Source organism: Calypte anna, chromosome 1 (assembly GCF_003957555.1).
Source record: "Calypte anna isolate BGI_N300 chromosome 1, bCalAnn1_v1.p, whole genome shotgun sequence".
Taxonomy (NCBI): domain Eukaryota; kingdom Metazoa; phylum Chordata; class Aves; order Apodiformes; family Trochilidae; genus Calypte; species Calypte anna.
In genome coordinates, this window is record NC_044244.1 from 49,992,174 (window position 1) to 50,014,850 (window position 22,677).

The following is a 22,677-nucleotide window of genomic DNA, read 5'->3' on the forward strand; positions in this document are numbered from 1 at the left end:
GAGATGAAACTGAAACCGCTCTGGCTGCTTCTGCCAGGGTAAGCCACTCCCCTCAACTTGACTGGGGGTAGGGGAGAGTTACACAAGCTTCATTGCAAAGCAAGAGTGCCCTTTCCCGTAAAATGGAGGGTTGGCTTCTGTTATTTATAGCAGAGAAGTTCCACTGAGAAAGCACTATTTTGATTGCGCTCCTGGCAGCCAGGATGCAAAGCATTTTCTGCTGCCACAAAGATATGACTTCCCACAGCAGAAGGGGGATGTTTGAAGGAGCTGGTGGGTGCACTGATCCTACAGAAATGACTGCAGAATACAACAGGTATGTTGCACAAGGGGTGAGTCTGGCTAAACTTAGCAATTTTAACCTCAGTTAAACCTCTTTAGGCTTTGAATATTTCTACAAAGGCCCTTGTAGAGTTACTGCAAAGGACCACAAAAATTTCCTGACTCTGAAAGTTTCAGTAAAAGCTGTTTTCTACTTCCATTCTGCCACAGGGCAGTTAATTTTCTGAAATTCACTTCATGGGGTGAGACAGACCATAAACGGGTCTGAGAGAAAAATTAATTGGAAAGAAGAGCATAAACACTGTAACTGATCCTGGACTTCGGGGACTTGGTTTCTGAGCTCATCAGTTTTGAAGGGAAAGGCAGACTTACATGCAGATTTTTATATGGGATTGTTAAGCTTAAAGAAAAGTGTCCTTGGTGAAAGAGTGGATGTGATTTAGCTAGCAAGGAGTTCACCCACATAAACACAAAACCTGCTTCAGTGTGAGAGGAGAGAAGAGGTGCTGGGAGAGAGGGGCAGGATAGTCCCTTGCAGCAGCTGTGCAGACTTGGATCAGCATAAAATGCTGGTGAAGCTTCATTCTCAGGCTTTCTCTGAAGTTGCCTTTCTGCAGGAAGGAGCTTGCTGTCTGCTCCACCTGTAGCAAGGCTTCAAGAGCACCTCAGCCTGGGATTGTTTCTGCAGCAATTGCTGATGCTTGGGATCCTCATTAGGAAATAGGGCAGAGAGCACATGTAGAAATAAAAATTACCTTGAGGACACAGAGCTTTCAAACCCCCCCACACCCATGTCATAAAGTTGATTGCAGCAGAATAGCCACCTGCACTTGCTGTTCCCCACACTCTGTGGGTCTGTGCTGAGTTTGCTTTCCAGGAATTGTCCATGTATCCTGTTTACTTCACCCAGCCCTAATGATTCATCAAATCTTTCATCTGTTTTGTGTAAATATGTGCCTGTGCTGTCCTCTGAGCTGTGCCAGGCATCATCTGAGAGACTGTTAGCTGCCTTGTGCCAAAACTGTGTCCAGGACTGTGCTGGGCCCATCATGTGCCCTGTAGCCTATATCCTGGTGTCTTGGGTTAGTGCAGTGGTGTTTTGGAAGTGGGGGGCCACAGGGGTGGTTCCTGTGAGAAGCTGCTGGAAGTTTGCCTGGTTCCAATCCTGGCCCCAACTCTGCCTAAGGCCAAGCAGTTAGGGGAAGCTGGATGTGCATCTGGGAGTAACATATTCAAGAAAGAGGAAACAAAATGGCAAAGATATGAAAACGGAGAGGAGAGGAGTGCTAGAGCAAAGACACTGAGGTTAGTGTAGGAGGAGGAGAATGTGCCCAAGCAGAGATTTCCCTCAGCCTGCAGTGAGGTGGCAGCTGTCCCCCTGTAACCTATGGAGGAGCATGGTGGAACAGTCCCTGAAGAAGCATGGTGTCACAGTTTTTGAAAGACCATGGTAGGGTAAATGTGGATTTGTAGCCTCTATAGTGCCCCAGGTAGGCAGACATGAAGTGGCAGACTGTGCAGGACCACAGAGAAGGACAGACGTTGATCTACAGCCACGAAGGACCCTGTGTGTGAGGAGGTGACTGCTCCCAAAGCAGCTGTAACTCTGTGTGTAGCCCGGGCAGGAGCAGTCTGTGCCTGAGGGAGAGACTTATGTCGGAGGGGTTCATGAAGGACTCTCTCCCATGAGAGGGACCCCACATTGGAATGGGAAAGGCTGTGAGGAGTCCTCCCCCTGAGGAGGAAGAAGCAGCAAAAACACTGTGTGGGGAACTGACCCAAAACCCCAACTCCCTGTCCCCCTATGCCACTGAGTGGGAGGCAGCAGTGAAGGAATTCAGGCCTGGGAAGATGAGAAGGGGTGGCAGGGGAAAGGTATTGAGATCTGGTCATGTTTTATCTTTCTTCTTTTAAAGTATATTAGTTGTTTTTTCTTCCTAAGCTGAGTCAGTTTTTTGCCTGTTGCTGTAACTGGGGAATGAAAAACTCCCTATTCTTTTCCTGGTTAATGAGTCTTTGGGTGGATTTTCTCCTCCCTGTGCCACAGTAGGGCTGGGGGGTGAGGTTAATTGATAACAGCTGGGCCTAAACTGTGACACCCCCACCTGGTTCTGATCTGCTCCTTCGTGTGGATGCAGCCATGAAGCTTTTGCTTGCAGGGCTGTCTTTCATAAGGTAGTTTTTTAAAGTAATTATAATTATATATTTATATATAATAATTATATATATATATATTTATATATATTTTTATATATTTATATATATTTTTATATATTTATATATATATTTATATATATAAATATATATATATATTTATATATATATTTATATATATAATTATAAAGTAATTATAATTATATATATATATATATTTATAAAGTAATTATACCCCCCTCCATTTTAAGAATACAATATTCTTGTTCCCTCAGGAAAAGATACACCTCTTATCAAAAATCAGCGAGGGGAGACCAGATTTCAGAGATGAAGGAATCAAGTCATCATCTGTTAAAAAGCGAGCCACAGACAGAAAAAGAAAAAAGGTGAGTCCAGTGACCAGAAATTATACTGTTCAGTGTGGTACATGATACTCAGCTGTATCTGGTGTATGCCAGAACAGGTTGCACAGAAGAATGCAAAAAAGAGAGAGACAAGGAAGACTATGAGTCTTCTCATAGTCTTTAATCAGGATTACACAAAACTTTAATCAGGATGTACAATCAATTTGATGACAATTGATTAATTTTAATTTAATTTAATAATATTGTTAATTAATTAACAAATGAAATATGGCAAAATGTATACGTAAAGAAATCATTCTCAGTGACTACAACCAGGAGTGAATAAACCTCAACTAGTGCAGTTTGGTGTCCATACCCTTCCTGAGCAGCGTTGTGGAGGAGAAGAGACTTTCCTGTTGGGATTTGCATGAAGACAGGCTCTGACATTTAGTCTCTGAGAAGACCTGGGGTATCTGCAGGGTCATGAGAGGTGGGAGGTGTGCAGTCATGGCTAGCCTGGTAGAGGGGGAATATTCAGGCTTCCTGAGTCCTTGGAGCTTTTTATTACAGAGTGGCTCCAGTTTGAAACTTGGGTTGGTGTAAGGCACAGGTCCCCCAGCAGTGGACGTGGACTCAAATGGTCCCCAAGCTCAGGCACTTGTGTCCTGGAGTTTCCTTGCCTAATTACAGAAGGATTGTAGGAGATGAGTCTAGATCCAGGATACACCTCCCAGAGTCAGGTGCTCATTGTTGGCTTGTTCTCAGGTCTGTCTGTCTAACACTGGTTGTTTCCTTCCATCTCTAGGCAATATGATACATCTGAGCCTTACAAGATGCAGGAGACCAGCAAACCTGATGGTCCTTTCCAAGAGGGATCCGGGAGCTATCAGGGGTGAGTGTAAGGTTTTTCTGAATTTCCTCTCCCCAGGAAGTCTTGTTCTTTCCCACACGGCCAGTCACCTTCCTCCACTATGCACAATACATCTCGAAATTCCAAAGTTACACAGACTTTCAACACAACATTTCTGAAATAAAGAAATACAATCATTTGATTGACAGAGCAGAAACCTGATGGGGTAATCCCCGAGGTCAGAATATTAATGTCAGATGCCATGGTTTCCTTTGAAAGGAGAGGAACGGAACAGGGGACAAGAGGTCTCCTTCATATTAGGGCTGCATGTTCTGGTTCTGATCTGTGCAATGCAGAATTAGAGAGTGTTGGGGGTTGGAAGGGAGGTCTGGGGATCATCTGATCCCACATCCCTGACATTAGTCAGGGATAATTAGGAATTAGTTTTGATCACAGATTGTTTTCTTCCATCTCCAGGCAACGTGCTACATATGATCCTTACAAGATTACACCTTACAAGATACAGGAGACCATCAAACCTGATGGTCCTTTCCAGGAGGGATCCATGAGCTACCAGGGGTGAGCATAAGGTTTTCCTGAAATTCCTCTCCCCAAATAGTCTTGTTCTTTCCCACATGGCCAGTCACCTTCCTCCACTATGGACAATACATCCAAAACCCCCAAAGTTACACAGCCTTTCAACACAACATTTCTGAAACAAAGAAATACAATCATTTGATTGACAGAGCAGAAACCTGATGGGGTAATCCCCGAGGTCAGAATATTGATGTCAGATGGAATGGTTTCCTTTGAAAGGAGAGGAAAGGAACAGGGGACAAGAGGTCTCCTTCATATTAGGGCTGCATGTTCTGGTTCTGATCTGTGTAATACAGAACTAGAGAGTGTTGGGGGTTGGGAGGGAGCTCTGGGGATCTTCTGGTTCCCACATCCCTGACATTAGTCAGGGATAATTGGGAATTAGTTTTGAACACAGATTGTTTTCTTCAATCTCCAGGCAACGTGCTACATACGATCCTTACAAGATTACACCTTACAAGATACAGGAGACCATCAAACCTGATGGTCCTTTCCAGGAGGGATCCGTGAGCTACCAGGGGTGAGCATAAGGTTTTCCTGAAATTCCTCTCCCTAGGAAGTCTTGTTCTTTCCCACATGGCCAGTCATCTTCCTCCACTATGGACAATACATCTAGCACCTTCAAAGCTACACAGCCTTTGAACACAGCGTTTCTGTAACAAAGTAATGAAGGTAATTTGATTGACAGAGCAGAAACCTCATGAGGTAATCCCTGGGTTCAGAATACTGATGTCAGATGGAAAGGTTTCCTTTGAAAGGAGAGGAAAGGAACATGGGACAATACGTCTCCTTCATATAAGGGCTGCATGTTTTGGTTCTGATCTCCGTAATACAGAATTAGAGAGAAGGTAGTTAACCTCTGCTTTGGTTTTCTCTTTGTTCTAGTTTAATTAGCAATAAATTAAAGTGGTGGGGTTTTTTTTTTCCCCAAGTTGAGTCTTCTTCTTGCCTGTGACCATACCTGGTCAGCAAACCCTCTCTCTCCTTGACCCCACGCACGAGCTTGTAGTTGGATTTCCCCCACCACATCCTACAGTGGGAGGAGAGCGAGCAGACGCCTGGTTCTTTGTTGCCAGCTGTGCCCAAACCATGACACTCGTATAACGTGCAGATCTTACAGCTTCAGACTGCTCATGTGCACTACAGGTACTGGCTCAGAGAATCACAAAACACACACCTGGCAAAGCACAGCCTGGGGAAGTTTTGGTCTCTAGACTTCTTGTCCCCTCTGGGCTGATCAGGACCTGGCAGGAGGAAGTTGAACTTGTGCATTTCTCTGGACTCCAGTAGATGGGTGCCTACTGGCTCTAATGTGGTTTGTTATTTCGTTCTTCCCCTGACAGACAGATGGACAGCAAGGGAAGAGGTTTGTCTGGCTCTGTTAATAGTCAACCAGAAGTTCCGGGAAGTCTCCACAGGTAATGTGATTCTTTATACTGAGAGTCCATTCAGGAGGAGAAAATCCTCAGCGTTTCTGCAGCTGTCACAGAAACATACTCACCCCTTGGTTATCACAGCTCTGTCCTGTGGGACAGACCAAATTTCCACTCTCCTGCTTGACAGCATTGTTATGGTCCTGCGTGAGGTGTCTCTTAAAACTGGGATGTCTTGGACTGTGGATCAGGGTAGGTGACCAGGGCATGTGATGTCACAGCTTGGCAGGTTGTGAGGTGAGCTTTCATTTTGATAGAAACACTGCTCTGAATATGTAATTACTGCCTCAACAAGCACAGCCCTCAATAGAAAGGCATCCAGACTGATGCGGAAAGGGGAGGTTGCAGACACAGATCTGAGGACAGTTTGAGCAGATGTGCAGAGGCAGTCGTGGGTTTTTTGTTGTGCAGACTGCCCTCCCCTGAACTAAGGAAGTGCTGAGGGAAGTGTGAGTGGATGGAATACTGGCAAGAAGGACGGAAACTGATAATCAGGAGGAAAAGAAAAATAAATATCAACCTAGCATGGATGGACGGGTGGATAAATTGCAAATGTGAAGAAATCATTCTCAGTGACTATGACCATGAGGAAATAAATCTCAAAGAGTGCAGCTGGGTGTCCATACCCTTCCTGAGCAGTGTTGCGGAGGAGAAGAGACTTTCCTGTTGGGATTTGCATGAAGACAGGCTCTGACATTTAGTCTCTGAGAAGACCTGGGGTATCTGCAGGGTCATGAGAGGTGGGAGGTGTGCAGTCATGGCTAGCCTGGTAGAGGGGGAATACTCAGGCTTCCTGAGTCCTTGGAGCTTTTTCTTCCAGAATGGCTCAAGTTTGAAACTTGGGTTGGTGTAAGGCACAGGTTCCCCAGCAGTGGACGTGGACTCAAATGGTCCCCAAGCTCAGGCACTTGTGTCCTGGAGTTTCCTTGCCTAATTACAGAAGGATTGTAGGAGATGAGTCCAGATCCAGGTTACACCTCCCAGAGTCAGGTGGGAGCAAAGTCGTTGTTGGTTTGTTCTCAGGTCTGTCTGTCTAACACTGGTTGTTTCCTTCCATCTCTAGGCAATATGATACCTCTGAGCCTTACAAGATGCAGGAGACCAGCAAACCTGATGGTCCTTTCCAAGAGGGATCCGGGAGCTATCAGGGGTGAGTGTAAGGTTTTTCTGAATTTCCTCTCCCCAGGAAGTCTTGTTCTTTCCCACACGGCCAGTCACCTTCCTCCACTATGCACAATACATCTCGAAATTCCAAAGTTACACAGACTTTCAACACAACATTTCTGAAATAAAGAAATACAATCATTTGATTGATAGAGCAGAAACCTGATGGGGTAATCCCCGAGGTCAGAATATTAATGTCAGATGCCATGGTTTCCTTTGAAAGGAGAGGAACGGAACAGGGGACAAGAGGTCTCCTTCATATTAGGGCTGCATGTTCTGGTTCTGATCTGTGCAATGCAGAATTAGAGAGTGTTGGGGGTTGGAAGGGAGGTCTGGGGATCATCTGATCCCACATCCCTGACAGTCGTCAGGGATAATTAGGAATTAGTTTTGATCACAGATTGTTTTCTTCCATCTCCAGGCAACATGCTAAATATGATCCTTACAAGATTACACCTTACAAGATGCAGGAGACCAGCAAACCTGATGGACCTTTCCAGGAGGGATCCAGGAGCTATCAGGGGTGAGCATAAGGTTTTCCTGAATTTCCTCTCCCCAAGAAGTCTTGTTCTTTCCCACACGGCCAGTCACCTTCCTCCACTATGGACAATACATCCAAAACCCCCAAAGTTACACAGCCTTTCAACACAACATTTCTGAAACAAAGAAATACAATCATTTGATTGACAGAGCAGAAACCTGATGGAGTAATCCCCAAGGTCAGAATATTGATGTCAGATGGAATGGTTTCCTTTGAAAGGAGAGGAAAGGAACAAGGGACAAGAGGTCTCCTTCATATTAGGGCTGCATGTTCTGGTTCTGATCTGTGTAATACCGAATTAGAGAGTGTTGGGGGTTGGAAGGGAGGTCTGGGGATCATCTGATCCCACATCCCTGACATTAGTCAGGGATAATTAGGAATTAGTTTTGAACACAGATTGTTTTCTTCAATCTCCAGGCAACGTGCTACATATGATCCTTACAAGATTACACCTTACAAGATACAGGAGACCATCAAACCTGATGGTCCTTTCCAGGAGGGATCCATGAGCTACCAGGGGTGAGCATAAGGTTTTCCTGAAATTCCTCTCCCTAGGAAGTCTTGTTCTTTCCCACATGGCCAGTCATCTTCCTCCACTATGGACAATACATCTAGCACCTTCAAAGCTACACAGCCTTTGAACACAGCGTTTCTGTAACAAAGTAATGAAGGTAATTTGATTGACAGAGCAGAAACCTCATGAGGTAATCCCTGGGTTCAGAATACTGATGTCAGATGGAAAGGTTTCCTTTGAAAGGAGAGGAAAGGAACATGGGACAATACGTCTCCTTCATATAAGGGCTGCATGTTTTGGTTCTGATCTCCGTAATACAGAATTAGAGAGAAGGTAGTTAACCTCTGCTTTGGTTTTCTCTTTGTTCTAGTTTAATTAGCAATAAATTAAAGTGGTGGGGTTTTTTTTTTCCCCAAGTTGAGTCTTCTTCTTGCCTGTGACCATACCTGGTCAGCAAACCCTCTCTCTCCTTGACCCCACGCACGAGCTTGTAGTTGGATTTCCCCCACCACATCCTACAGTGGGAGGAGAGCGAGCAGACGCCTGGTTCTTTGTTGCCAGCTGAGCCCAAACCCTGATACTCATATAATGTGCAGATCTTACAGCTTCAGACTGCTCACGTGCACTACAGGTACTGGCTCAGAGAATCACAAAACACCCACCTGGCAAAGCACAGCCTGGGGAAGTTTTGGTCTCTAGACTTCTTGTCCCCTCTGGGCTGATCAGGACCTGGCAGGAGGAAGTTGAACTTGTGCATTTCTCTGGACTCCAGTAGATGGGTGCCTACTGGCTCTAATGTGGTTTGTTATTTCGTTCTTCCCCTGACAGACAGATGGACAGCAAGGGAAGAGGTTTGTCTGGCTCTGTTAATAGTCAACCAGAAGTTCCGGGAAGTCTCCACAGGTAATGTGATTCTTTATACTGAGAGTCCATTCAGGAGGAGAAAATCCTCAGCGTTTCTGCAGCTGTCACAGAAACATACTCACCCCTTGGTTATCACAGCTCTGTCCTGTGGGACAGACCAAATTTCCACTCTCCTGCTTGACAGCATTGTTATGGTCCTGCGTGAGGTGTCTCTTAAAACTGGGATGTCTTGGACTGTGGATCAGGGTAGGTGACCAGGGCATGTGATGTCACAGCTTGGCAGGTTGTGAGGTGAGCTTTCATTTTGATAGAAACACTGCTCTGAATATGTAATTACTGCCTCAACAAGCACAGCCCTCAATAGAAAGGCATCCAGACTGATGCGGAAAGGGGAGGTTGCAGACACAGATCTGAGGACAGTTTGAGCAGATGTGCAGAGGCAGTCGTGGGTTTTTTGTTGTGCAGACTGCCCTCCCCTGAACTAAGGAAGTGCTGAGGGAAGTGTGAGTGGATGGAATACTGGCAAGAAGGACGGAAACTGATAATCAGGAGGAAAAGAAAAATAAATATCAACCTAGCATGGATGGACGGGTGGATAAATTGCAAATGTGAAGAAATCATTCTCAGTGACTATGACCATGAGGAAATAAATCTCAAAGAGTGCAGCTGGGTGTCCATACCCTTCCTGAGCAGTGTTGCGGAGGAGAAGAGACTTTCCTGTTGGGATTTGCATGAAGACAGGCTCTGACATTTAGTCTCTGAGAAGACCTGGGGTATCTGCAGGGTCATGAGAGGTGGGAGGTGTGCAGTCATGGCTAGCCTGGTAGAGGGGGAATACTCAGGCTTCCTGAGTCCTTGGAGCTTTTTCTTCCAGAATGGCTCAAGTTTGAAACTTGGGTTGGTGTAAGGCACAGGTTCCCCAGCAGTGGACGTGGACTCAAATGGTCCCCAAGCTCAGGCACTTGTGTCCTGGAGTTTCCTTGCCTAATTACAGAAGGATTGTAGGAGATGAGTCCAGATCCAGGTTACACCTCCCAGAGTCAGGTGGGAGCAAAGTCGTTGTTGGTTTGTTCTCAGGTCTGTCTGTCTAACACTGGTTGTTTCCTTCCATCTCTAGGCAATATGATACCTCTGAGCCTTACAAGATGCAGGAGACCAGCAAACCTGATGGTCCTTTCCAAGAGGGATCCGGGAGCTATCAGGGGTGAGTGTAAGGTTTTTCTGAATTTCCTCTCCCCAGGAAGTCTTGTTCTTTCCCACACGGCCAGTCACCTTCCTCCACTATGCACAATACATCTCGAAATTCCAAAGTTACACAGACTTTCAACACAACATTTCTGAAATAAAGAAATACAATCATTTGATTGATAGAGCAGAAACCTGATGGGGTAATCCCCGAGGTCAGAATATTAATGTCAGATGCCATGGTTTCCTTTGAAAGGAGAGGAACGGAACAGGGGACAAGAGGTCTCCTTCATATTAGGGCTGCATGTTCTGGTTCTGATCTGTGCAATGCAGAATTAGAGAGTGTTGGGGGTTGGAAGGGAGGTCTGGGGATCATCTGATCCCACATCCCTGACAGTCGTCAGGGATAATTAGGAATTAGTTTTGATCACAGATTGTTTTCTTCCATCTCCAGGCAACATGCTAAATATGATCCTTACAAGATTACACCTTACAAGATGCAGGAGACCAGCAAACCTGATGGACCTTTCCAGGAGGGATCCAGGAGCTATCAGGGGTGAGCATAAGGTTTTCCTGAATTTCCTCTCCCCAAGAAGTCTTGTTCTTTCCCACACGGCCAGTCACCTTCCTCCACTATGGACAATACATCCAAAACCCCCAAAGTTACACAGCCTTTCAACACAACATTTCTGAAACAAAGAAATACAATCATTTGATTGACAGAGCAGAAACCTGATGGAGTAATCCCCAAGGTCAGAATATTGATGTCAGATGGAATGGTTTCCTTTGAAAGGAGAGGAAAGGAACAAGGGACAAGAGGTCTCCTTCATATTAGGGCTGCATGTTCTGGTTCTGATCTGTGTAATACCGAATTAGAGAGTGTTGGGGGTTGGAAGGGAGGTCTGGGGATCATCTGATCCCACATCCCTGACATTAGTCAGGGATAATTAGGAATTAGTTTTGAACACAGATTGTTTTCTTCAATCTCCAGGCAACGTGCTACATATGATCCTTACAAGATTACACCTTACAAGATACAGGAGACCATCAAACCTGATGGTCCTTTCCAGGAGGGATCCATGAGCTACCAGGGGTGAGCATAAGGTTTTCCTGAAATTCCTCTCCCTAGGAAGTCTTGTTCTTTCCCACATGGCCAGTCATCTTCCTCCACTATGGACAATACATCTAGCACCTTCAAAGCTACACAGCCTTTGAACACAGCGTTTCTGTAACAAAGTAATGAAGGTAATTTGATTGACAGAGCAGAAACCTCATGAGGTAATCCCTGGGTTCAGAATACTGATGTCAGATGGAAAGGTTTCCTTTGAAAGGAGAGGAAAGGAACATGGGACAATACGTCTCCTTCATATAAGGGCTGCATGTTTTGGTTCTGATCTCCGTAATACAGAATTAGAGAGAAGGTAGTTAACCTCTGCTTTGGTTTTCTCTTTGTTCTAGTTTAATTAGCAATAAATTAAAGTGGTGGGGTTTTTTTTTCCCCAAGTTGAGTCTTCTTCTTGCCTGTGACCATACCTGGTCAGCAAACCCTCTCTCTCCTTGACCCCACGCACGAGCTTGTAGTTGGATTTCCCCCACCACATCCTACAGTGGGAGGAGAGCGAGCAGACGCCTGGTTCTTTGTTGCCAGCTGAGCCCAAACCCTGATACTCATATAATGTGCAGATCTTACAGCTTCAGACTGCTCACGTGCACTACAGGTACTGGCTCAGAGAATCACAAAACACCCACCTGGCAAAGCACAGCCTGGGGAAGTTTTGGTCTCTAGACTTCTTGTCCCCTCTGGGCTGATCAGGACCTGGCAGGAGGAAGTTGAACTTGTGCATTTCTCTGGACTCCAGTAGATGGGTGCCTACTGGCTCTAATGTGGTTTGTTATTTCGTTCTTCCCCTGACAGACAGATGGACAGCAAGGGAAGAGGTTTGTCTGGCTCTGTTAATAGTCAACCAGAAGTTCCGGGAAGTCTCCACAGGTAATGTGATTCTTTATACTGAGAGTCCATTCAGGAGGAGAAAATCCTCAGCGTTTCTGCAGCTGTCACAGAAACATACTCACCCCTTGGTTATCACAGCTCTGTCCTGTGGGACAGACCAAATTTCCACTCTCCTGCTTGACAGCATTGTTATGGTCCTGCGTGAGGTGTCTCTTAAAACTGGGATGTCTTGGACTGTGGATCAGGGTAGGTGACCAGGGCATGTGATGTCACAGCTTGGCAGGTTGTGAGGTGAGCTTTCATTTTGATAGAAACACTGCTCTGAATATGTAATTACTGCCTCAACAAGCACAGCCCTCAATAGAAAGGCATCCAGACTGATGCGGAAAGGGGAGGTTGCAGACACAGATCTGAGGACAGTTTGAGCAGATGTGCAGAGGCAGTCATGGGTTTTTTGTTGTGCAGACTGCCCTCCCCTGAACTAAGGAAGTGCTGAGGGAAGTGTGAGTGGATGGAATACTGGCAAGAAGGACGGAAACTGATAATCAGGAGGAAAAGAAAAATAAATATCAACCTAGCATGGATGGACGGGTGGATAAATTGCAAATGTGAAGAAATCATTCTCAGTGACTATGACCATGAGGAAATAAATCTCAAAGAGTGCAGCTGGGTGTCCATACCCTTCCTGAGCAGTGTTGCGGAGGAGAAGAGACTTTCCTGTTGGGATTTGCATGAAGACAGGCTCTGACATTTAGTCTCTGAGAAGACCTGGGGTATCTGCAGGGTCATGAGAGGTGGGAGGTGTGCAGTCATGGCTAGCCTGGTAGAGGGGGAATACTCAGGCTTCCTGAGTCCTTGGAGCTTTTTCTTCCAGAATGGCTCAAGTTTGAAACTTGGGTTGGTGTAAGGCACAGGTTCCCCAGCAGTGGACGTGGACTCAAATGGTCCCCAAGCTCAGGCACTTGTGTCCTGGAGTTTCCTTGCCTAATTACAGAAGGATTGTAGGAGATGAGTCCAGATCCAGGTTACACCTCCCAGAGTCAGGTGGGAGCAAAGTCGTTGTTGGTTTGTTCTCAGGTCTGTCTGTCTAACACTGGTTGTTTCCTTCCATCTCTAGGCAATATGATACCTCTGAGCCTTACAAGATGCAGGAGACCAGCAAACCTGATGGTCCTTTCCAAGAGGGATCCGGGAGCTATCAGGGGTGAGTGTAAGGTTTTTCTGAATTTCCTCTCCCCAGGAAGTCTTGTTCTTTCCCACACGGCCAGTCACCTTCCTCCACTATGCACAATACATCTCGAAATTCCAAAGTTACACAGACTTTCAACACAACATTTCTGAAATAAAGAAATACAATCATTTGATTGATAGAGCAGAAACCTGATGGGGTAATCCCCGAGGTCAGAATATTAATGTCAGATGCCATGGTTTCCTTTGAAAGGAGAGGAACGGAACAGGGGACAAGAGGTCTCCTTCATATTAGGGCTGCATGTTCTGGTTCTGATCTGTGCAATGCAGAATTAGAGAGTGTTGGGGGTTGGAAGGGAGGTCTGGGGATCATCTGATCCCACATCCCTGACAGTCGTCAGGGATAATTAGGAATTAGTTTTGATCACAGATTGTTTTCTTCCATCTCCAGGCAACATGCTAAATATGATCCTTACAAGATTACACCTTACAAGATGCAGGAGACCAGCAAACCTGATGGACCTTTCCAGGAGGGATCCAGGAGCTATCAGGGGTGAGCATAAGGTTTTCCTGAATTTCCTCTCCCCAAGAAGTCTTGTTCTTTCCCACACGGCCAGTCACCTTCCTCCACTATGGACAATACATCCAAAACCCCCAAAGTTACACAGCCTTTCAACACAACATTTCTGAAACAAAGAAATACAATCATTTGATTGACAGAGCAGAAACCTGATGGAGTAATCCCCAAGGTCAGAATATTGATGTCAGATGGAATGGTTTCCTTTGAAAGGAGAGGAAAGGAACAAGGGACAAGAGGTCTCCTTCATATTAGGGCTGCATGTTCTGGTTCTGATCTGTGTAATACCGAATTAGAGAGTGTTGGGGGTTGGAAGGGAGGTCTGGGGATCATCTGATCCCACATCCCTGACATTAGTCAGGGATAATTAGGAATTAGTTTTGAACACAGATTGTTTTCTTCAATCTCCAGGCAACGTGCTACATATGATCCTTACAAGATTACACCTTACAAGATACAGGAGACCATCAAACCTGATGGTCCTTTCCAGGAGGGATCCATGAGCTACCAGGGGTGAGCATAAGGTTTTCCTGAAATTCCTCTCCCTAGGAAGTCTTGTTCTTTCCCACATGGCCAGTCATCTTCCTCCACTATGGACAATACATCTAGCACCTTCAAAGCTACACAGCCTTTGAACACAGCGTTTCTGTAACAAAGTAATGAAGGTAATTTGATTGACAGAGCAGAAACCTCATGAGGTAATCCCTGGGTTCAGAATACTGATGTCAGATGGAAAGGTTTCCTTTGAAAGGAGAGGAAAGGAACATGGGACAATACGTCTCCTTCATATAAGGGCTGCATGTTTTGGTTCTGATCTCCGTAATACAGAATTAGAGAGAAGGTAGTTAACCTCTGCTTTGGTTTTCTCTTTGTTCTAGTTTAATTAGCAATAAATTAAAGTGGTGGGGTTTTTTTTTTCCCCAAGTTGAGTCTTCTTCTTGCCTGTGACCATACCTGGTCAGCAAACCCTCTCTCTCCTTGACCCCACGCACGAGCTTGTAGTTGGATTTCCCCCACCACATCCTACAGTGGGAGGAGAGCGAGCAGACGCCTGGTTCTTTGTTGCTAGCTGTGCCCAAACCATGACACTCGTATAACGTGCAGATCTTACAGCTTCAGACTGCTCACGTGCACTACAGGTACTGGCTCAGAGAATCACAAAACACCCACCTGGCAAAGCACAGCCTGGGGAAGTTTTGGTCTCTAGACTTCTTGTCCCCTCTGGGCTGATCAGGACCTGGCAGGAGGAAGTTGAACTTGTGCATTTCTCTGGACTCCAGTAGATGGGTGCCTACTGGCTCTAATGTGGTTTGTTATTTCGTTCTTCCCCTGACAGACAGATGGACAGCAAGGGAAGAGGTTTGTCTGGCTCTGTTAATAGTCAACCAGAAGTTCCGGGAAGTCTCCACAGGTAATGTGATTCTTTATACTGAGAGTCCATTCAGGAGGAGAAAATCCTCAGCGTTTCTGCAGCTGTCACAGAAACATACTCACCCCTTGGTTATCACAGCTCTGTCCTGTGGGACAGACCAAATTTCCACTCTCCTGCTTGACAGCATTGTTATGGTCCTGCGTGAGGTGTCTCTTAAAACTGGGATGTCTTGGACTGTGGATCAGGGTAGGTGACCAGGGCATGTGATGTCACAGCTTGGCAGGTTGTGAGGTGAGCTTTCATTTTGATAGAAACACTTCTCTGAATATGTAATTACTGCCTCAACAAGCACAGCCCTCAATAGAAAGGCATCCAGCCTGATGCGGAAAGGGGAGGTTGCAGACACAGATCTGAGAACAGTTTGAGCAGATGTGCAGAGGCAGTCGTGGGTTTTTTGTTGTGCAGACTGCCCTCCTCTGAACAAAGGAAGTGCTGAGGGAAGTGTGAGTGGATGGAATACTGGCAAGAAGGACGGAAACTGATAATCAGGAGGAAAAGAAAAATAAATATCAACCTAGCATGGATGGACGGGTGGATAAATTGCAAATGTGAAGAAATCATTCTCAGTGACTATGACCATGAGGAAATAAATCTCAAAGAGTGCAGCTGGGTGTCCATAGCCTTCCTGAGCAGTGTTGTGGAGGAGAAGAGACTTTCCTGTTGGGATTTGCATGAAGACAGGCTCTGGCATTTAGTCTCTGAGAAGACCTGGGGTATCTGCAGGGTCATGAGAGGTGGGAGGTGTGCAGTCATGGCTAGCCTGGTAGAGGGGGAATACTCAGGCTTCCTGAGTCCTTGGAGCTTTTTCTTCCAGAATGGCTCAAGTTTGAAACTTGGGTTGGTGTAAGGCACAGGTCCCCCAGCAGTGGACGTGGACTCAAATGGTCCCCAAGCTCAGGCACTTGTGTCCTGGAGTTTCCTTGCCTAATTACAGAAGGATTGTAGGAGATGAGTCCAGATCCAGGTTACACCTCCCAGAGTCAGGTGGGAGCAAAGTCGTTGTTGGTTTGTTCTCAGGTCTGTCTGTCTAACACTGGTTGTTTCCTTCCATCTCTAGGCAATATGATACCTCTGAGCCTTACAAGATGCAGGAGACCAGCAAACCTGATGGTCCTTTCCAAGAGGGATCCGGGAGCTATCCGGGGTGAGTGTAAGGTTTTTCTGAATTTCCTCTCCCCAAGAAGTATTGTCCTTTTGGAGACAGCCAGTCAACTTCCTCCATGATGCACAATATGCCTAGCACCTCCAAAGTTACACAACTTTTCAATACAAAGTTTCTGTAACAAAGTAATGATGGTAATTTGATTGACAGAGCAGAAACCTGATGGGGTAATCCCCGAGGTCAGAATATTGATGTCAGATGCTACGGTTTCCCTTGAAAGGAGAGGAAAGGAACAGGGGACAAGAGGTCTCCTTCATATTAGGGCTGCATGTTCTGGTTCTGATCTGTGCAATGCAGAATTAGAGAGTGTTGGGGTTTTGAAGGGAGCTCTGGGGATCGTCTGGTCCCACATCCCTGACAGGGCAGGTTCTCCTGAAGCAGGTTGCACAGGATGACCTCCAGGTGGGTTTTGAATAGCTCCAGAGACAGAGACTCCACCGGCACTGGGCACTCAGAGCTCTGCCACCCTGAAAGTACAGGAATTCCTCCTCGTATTTGGGTGGATGATGTTTAAGATGTAGAATGCAACTAGTGAAAACAGGAGAGTAGATTCTAACAGGTAGAGAATACTTGTGGTTTCCTCAAACTTTCAAGCTTTGATCCTCACAACCTCACCTCCCTTCCTACTGAAAGGGAGACTTCACCGGCACTGGGCACTCGGAGCTCTCTCACACTGAAAGTACAGAAATTCCTCCTCGCTTTTGGTTGGTACTTCCTGTGTCTGGTTTTGTGCCCAATGCCTCTTGTCCTCTCACTGGGCACCACTGAAAAAGTCTGGCCCCAGCCTCCTGACACCCACCCTTCAAGGATTTTTAAGCATCGGTAAGATTTCCCCTCATTCTTCTCTTCTCCAGACTAGTAAGTCCCAAGACCCTCAGCCTTTCCTCCTAAGAGATATCTAGTGCCTTCATCATCTTTGTAGCCCTTTGCAGGGCCTTCTCTAGCAGATTCCTGTCCTTGAATTGGGAGCCCGGAACTGCACACAGTACTCCAGATGTGGCCTCAGCAGGCCAGGGTAGAGCAGGAGGATAACCACTCTTAAGCTGCTTGCCATGCTGTTCATGAGGCACCCCAGGATGCCATTGTCCTTCTTGGCCATAAAGGCACATTCTGTCTCGTGCTCACCCTGTTGTTCACCGGGACTCCCAGGTCTTTTTTCACAGAGCTGCTTTCTAGCAGAAGACTGACATTACTTGGACATATATGGAAAATGGAATACAGGAGAACATAACTCTTTAGAGGGTTTGAGATGTTTGGTGATTATGTTTTGGTGTTTAAGATGGAGAAAAGATCTTAAGAAAAGAGTTAATTCTAAGAAGTGGATTCTCACAGCTTCATGTCCCTTTCTTCTGATTTTTAAAGCTTTCCCCTTGATTTGAGCATAAATTCTCAATAGAGGCGTTTAAGGGGAGGTTTTGAAGTCCCCGGGACGGTCCTGTGTGCTCTGCCCTTTTCCATCTTGTTGGGGTTTGTTTTGTGCTGGAATTCAAACTATGTATTAGGGGCATGTCCACTGTTTCCCATTGTCCAAGAGATCTCACAAAAGGAATCTGTTTTAGGGCACTTCCTGTAGGGGTCACCCAAGCAGAACTTCAGGAAAAACAGGAAGCTAAGGCGTTGAAAGCACGTCAGAAAAGGTAAGGTATTTATTCAGATTTCTGATGCAATGTGTGTTTCTACACTAAAGAGCTCCAGATTACTCAGAAGACAACCTAGACACCTTGTTCCTAGACTTTCAACCTGCCAGCATTGCTTTCTAACTGATTTCTCAAAGATGGCTTGGGTTCTTCTGGAAAGAGAAGGATATATTCCCAGGGCAAACATGTTAGGAAAAGGCACTCAGATGAGAAACACTGTCACACATAAAACATGCCTGACAGCTAAACAATATAGTTGGTAAGTGCACTGTAGCAAACATGGAATTCCTAACATTCATAACATGCTGTAGAATAGTTATGCTTCTTCACTGTTTCATCTTGTCCTAGCTAAGTTAAACATTCTTCTTTCCCTAGGAACACACTGCTCTCATCTAAAATGATAAGCATGCACCAGCGTTCTGAGAACATGAATGACCCTTTGCGTTTGTCTGCTGTGCTGAACCTGTATGAGATGCTCAGGCTACAGGGCTGGGCAAAACTCAAGTTCTCCCAAGACCCCTCCATGTCATATAAAGATGCCAGCATCTTAATTAAGGTTTGTTCATCTCTTATCTCCTCAATCTGACTTTTACCAGGTCAATATGGTGTTGCCAGTATAGCAGGCTTTGTGTATTTCTGCACTTGACAGGTCTGGGGTCTCTGATATTCCAGTCCAGCAGGGACTGGAAAATACTGAAATATGCAGTCCTGCATCTTGGTCTAGAGAGCAGACTGATGGTGACCTACTTCCTCCTGTCTCTTAGAAGGGCATGTTCCAAATCCCAGCCCTATATTTCACTCATGTTAAGCACAGGTGGGAAAACATAATCCAGATTTGTTATGGTAAATGCTTGAAGTACTAGATGGGAGAGATTGTTCTGCTGTCTTACTCACTGCTTTGATGTTTGGGGGATCTGAAGAAAAATGCCAACATGCTAGACCATAAAGGAGGAGACTGAGGTGACCCCGTTATTAGCATTGCGGTGACAAAGTCCTAGAGATGCTGAAAAATGTGCCTCAACATGCAAGCATCTTGATGAGACTCTTTCCCAGGTATTGAAGAGCTATTTCAATCAATTAGTGGCCCCACAATTTACTCGAGTGCAGATGTGGTTTCAGCACATGCTTTCCACACTACAGCTCTTGTTTCACTATGACTGCTGATGTAATTAGCTGCTGTCTTTGCACTGCAGGAGCTGTTTAATGCTTGTGAGAAGGATGTAGAGCAGAGAACAAATAGCATATTTGAATTGCTTGACAATCCACCTTTGAATGATGCTGAGACCAAAAGAAAACAGGTACTTTATGTTTCTGTCTAACTGGACCCAGGCAGTGGGACAAAAGGGTCATTGGTGTCTGCAGTTCATTTAGTACACAGCTTCTGCTTGGGAAACTGTTCAAAATGTATTGGCAATGGGGAAAGCTTGACCTTGGCATAATGAGAGCTGAGAGGGACAGGGGTGCTGAAAGCTGAGTTCCAGCCACCTTTCTGTGCCCCACAAGACATGTCTGTATGTCTGAATTGTCCAGTTGGCTGAGGCACATATTGGGGTGCAGAGAGCATTTTCCAGCCCTGTATCGCTTTCATGGGACTTTCCTCCAAAGCTTGGAACTAGCAGCTTCTCCACTGCTGACCAACAGGATCTGAGAGACAAATTTTCCCAGAGTTCAGGGACTGTGCTGCTGACCACACAACATGCTAACAGTCTGCTTTGTGCTGTGCTTGGTTTGTAGGAAAGTATACAAGAGATAAGGAGACTCCTCAGAGATTTCTGTTACCAAAACAACTCAGAGCTTTACAGCAAAATTGTCATGGTGAGTAAGGATACAACACAGCAACAAGGGGGAATGGTTTGATTTTCTGGCATGTCTGTGCAGCTCAGTATTTTAAAAAATGGGAGGTCTTTCTGCTTGCAGTTGTTCACGTGTAGTGAGTCTGGCAGCCCATACACTTCCCAATATTATCAGAGGCACAGGTAACCTTAAAAGGGAGATATAAAGCTGTGCTGTGAGCAGTGGAAAATGGCAGGACAGGCATGGCAAGCCCTCCTGAGCAAGAGCACAATCCTACCAGACCCAAGCAAGGTGCAAATAGCAGGTTTCATGTTTCATGTTTGATCTGGATCTGCCACGGGCTGGTTGATCACTGGGCAAACTCACAGTGATCAGGCAGTCAAGACTAGGCAGAGAAGTTGGTCTGAGAGTCAGGGTCAGCTTGAATCTACTCCTAGGCCAAGTGGACGGTCTATGGGCAGAGATGAGGCTTCTCATAACTCTGTCTCACACAACCCTTTCTGACAGCTTAGCTTTATTGTAGCATTGGAATTAAAGGTTATGCGGTTATGCTGTATCAGAGCTGACCTGGGACACAAGCAGCCAAACCCTTGGGAGGGCAGAGGAAAGTTTGCAGAGACTGTTGGTGCTAGTCAAGTGGACTGTAGTTTAGTGATTGGTTTTGGTTTGGTATTCTGGGAAATATTTGTGTGATACATATATCACACACACACATATATATGTGGAATCTTCATATATATATATATATATATATGTCTTCATATATATATATATGAAGACTCCAAAGAGCAGCTTCCTGCTTTTGCAGCTTGCTGGGCCTTTCTGAAAACTCAGCCTTAGCATGCTCTTTGCACATCTCCCTGTGAGGAAGCAAAGACAGGTGCTGGATGCTGGAACAGCCCAGAACCCAGGACTTAGTAGAAAAGAACCTTAACAGTGACCCTGGGCCCCCTGCCCGACCCACTCAGACAGTACTATCAGCTTTGACACACAAAGTTCTTCTGTGCTTAGTTCCTGTGGAGCAGCTGCACAGGACTAGAGCAGGGAGGCAAGGGAACATTACATCAACTTAACGTTACAAAGCTTTGAAAACTTCTTTCATTTGATTTTCAGCAAGCTGGCATTGATGCCAAATCTGCCTCTCTAAAAGAGTTCACACATCAGTGCTGCCAAGTTTATATTTTCCTGCTTCTTCAGGAGCCACCAGTTAAAGCTGTGTGGCATGAACAGGGAATCTCCAAGACATATTCAGAGCACGTGATCAAGAAAGACTGCAGTGAGTGGAGAAAAGCAGAATTCCTGTGGCCCGTAATGAAAAGGGGGGAAGAAGTCATTGTGAAAGGTGTAGTCTGGGATTAAAAGTAGCATAACTTCAGAGTCAGGCTACTCACTTATATGAGAACAACAAGAAGAAAGCTGCTGTTCCATATGTTGCTTTTCTTTATCCCATTAATTACCTGCTTTTCAAAACTAGTCAGATGCTTCTGTCTTGGCACACTTAGGAGAGATCATTATTTACAAACATGTACCAGAAATGAAAGATGTTTGCCTCAGCAGCAGGCATACACTGGACATAATGTTTGTGTGTTGCTGTCTCTAAACTCCATTTCTGTGTAAAGGGAACCTGTGTTTCTAGCTTGCCTTACCTGCTCTACACAAGTGCTTATGACATTGCCAGATAACAGTGGGGATCTTGGCCACCCAGTGGAAGCATTCCACCCAGCAGTAGGTGGTAGGAACAAAGCTTTGCAGAACCCCTCACAGCAATGCTATCACTGCAGTCCTCTGCATCTTGAGCAGGGACACCAGCTGCAGGCTCATGCTTTGAGTTACTGAATAAGCTGTGAGGATGCAGGTGGCCTGGGAACCAGGCATCCATCTTGGGTAAAAATGTACTCAGCTGAGAAACAGATCAAGGCACGAGATCAGCACCCAACTCCTTTCCCACATGAGTACAAGTTTCTACTCCAGAGCCCTTCAGATACAGACCTGCCACAGCTCTTGACCAAAGTGCTCAAAATTTTGTATGTTTACGTAAGGGGGGTTAGCATGTTCATGTGCTTGTGTGACAAAATATTCCGTGTGAATGTTGAGATTTGCCAAGTAAAAGACTGCATATCCCACTGTATGCCTGCCGAGTCCTTTCCTTCAGTTCTGCTTTCTAGTCCAGCAGTTTCCTCAGCTGCACAAAGTCCCTGGCATTTCCCCAATGCACCCAGGAAGAAAGGCAAATTTCTGTCTGCAAATTGCAGCTGTCTGCAAGAAAATGGTTCTACTTATTCCAGGAATCCACTATTCTGTGAGCATGTTGCAGGTCACTGAAAACGTGAGCTGGTATCCCAGTATGTGCAAGAAAACTGGCTTATAGAGAAACTGAATGTAAAGATGTATATATATATATGTTACTAGAAATATCTGTTATTGAACAGAGCAGGTAAATTAAAATTACATTTTAATTTCCTGGGCTGTCTCCCTCCATGAGCAACAAAGGTCCACTGGTGGTCACTGAAGTGTCTCTGTGTGTGGCATTTCCCCACTGCCAGGCTTCCACACCTGCTGGTGCAAAGGGCAACATTTAGCCTGTGGTTCAACAAAACCTCTTTTCCCAGTCTTGGTGTTTGAGGGTGAGATTTCAGGATGAACACCCAGTGTACTGCTGTGGTGAGTAAGGCCATCCAATCAGTGTGAGTTGCATTCCTTAAACCACTCCTACCAGCCAAGCAAAGTGCAGGATTTGAGTACCAAACATCAAAAAAATCGTTCTGAGTACAAAGTGTCCCAAAAGTCTAAGGACTTTGGAGCAATCAACAGAACACCATTGTTATAGAGAGTCTGGTGAAGGGCAGGGATAATGCTTGTGCCTGCTGCTGTCTTGAGCTAGCCTGAAGTTTTCAAAGAAAATAACGTCTCTGAGGAACAGGTTGAGTCACACAAATATGTCCTGCCTTCCTCCCTGTCCCACAGGATGAAATAATCTTCCCTTCTTCCTTTGGCTTTATACCATCATA

At 45.6% G+C, this 22,677-nt stretch overlaps 1 protein-coding gene across 5 annotated transcripts; it reads left to right on the forward strand.

Moving 5' to 3' along the window:
• Positions 1-138: 138 nt before the first annotated feature.
• LOC115598199 lies at positions 139-21,797 on the forward strand. 5 transcript variants are annotated; one of them, XM_030449072.1, is made up of 22 exons: positions 140-316; positions 2,712-2,822; positions 3,586-3,672; positions 4,108-4,209; positions 4,646-4,747; positions 5,571-5,645; positions 6,724-6,810; positions 7,246-7,347; positions 8,708-8,782; positions 9,861-9,947; positions 10,383-10,484; positions 11,844-11,918; positions 12,997-13,083; positions 13,519-13,620; positions 14,981-15,055; positions 16,134-16,220; positions 16,872-17,060; positions 17,798-17,875; positions 18,251-18,431; positions 19,069-19,173; positions 19,610-19,690; positions 20,783-21,797. In XM_030449072.1, exons 1-22 carry the CDS (start codon positions 204-206, stop codon positions 21,026-21,028), a joined length of 2,349 nt encoding a protein of 782 aa, XP_030304932.1. In that variant the 5' UTR covers positions 140-203; the 3' UTR covers positions 21,029-21,797. The 5 variants fall into 5 exon arrangements, with proteins under 5 accessions (XP_030304970.1, XP_030304932.1, XP_030304942.1 ...); XM_030449082.1 differs by lacking the exon at positions 5,571-5,645; XM_030449091.1 differs by lacking the exons at positions 5,571-5,645; positions 6,724-6,810.
• Positions 21,798-22,677: the final 880 nt, after the last annotated feature.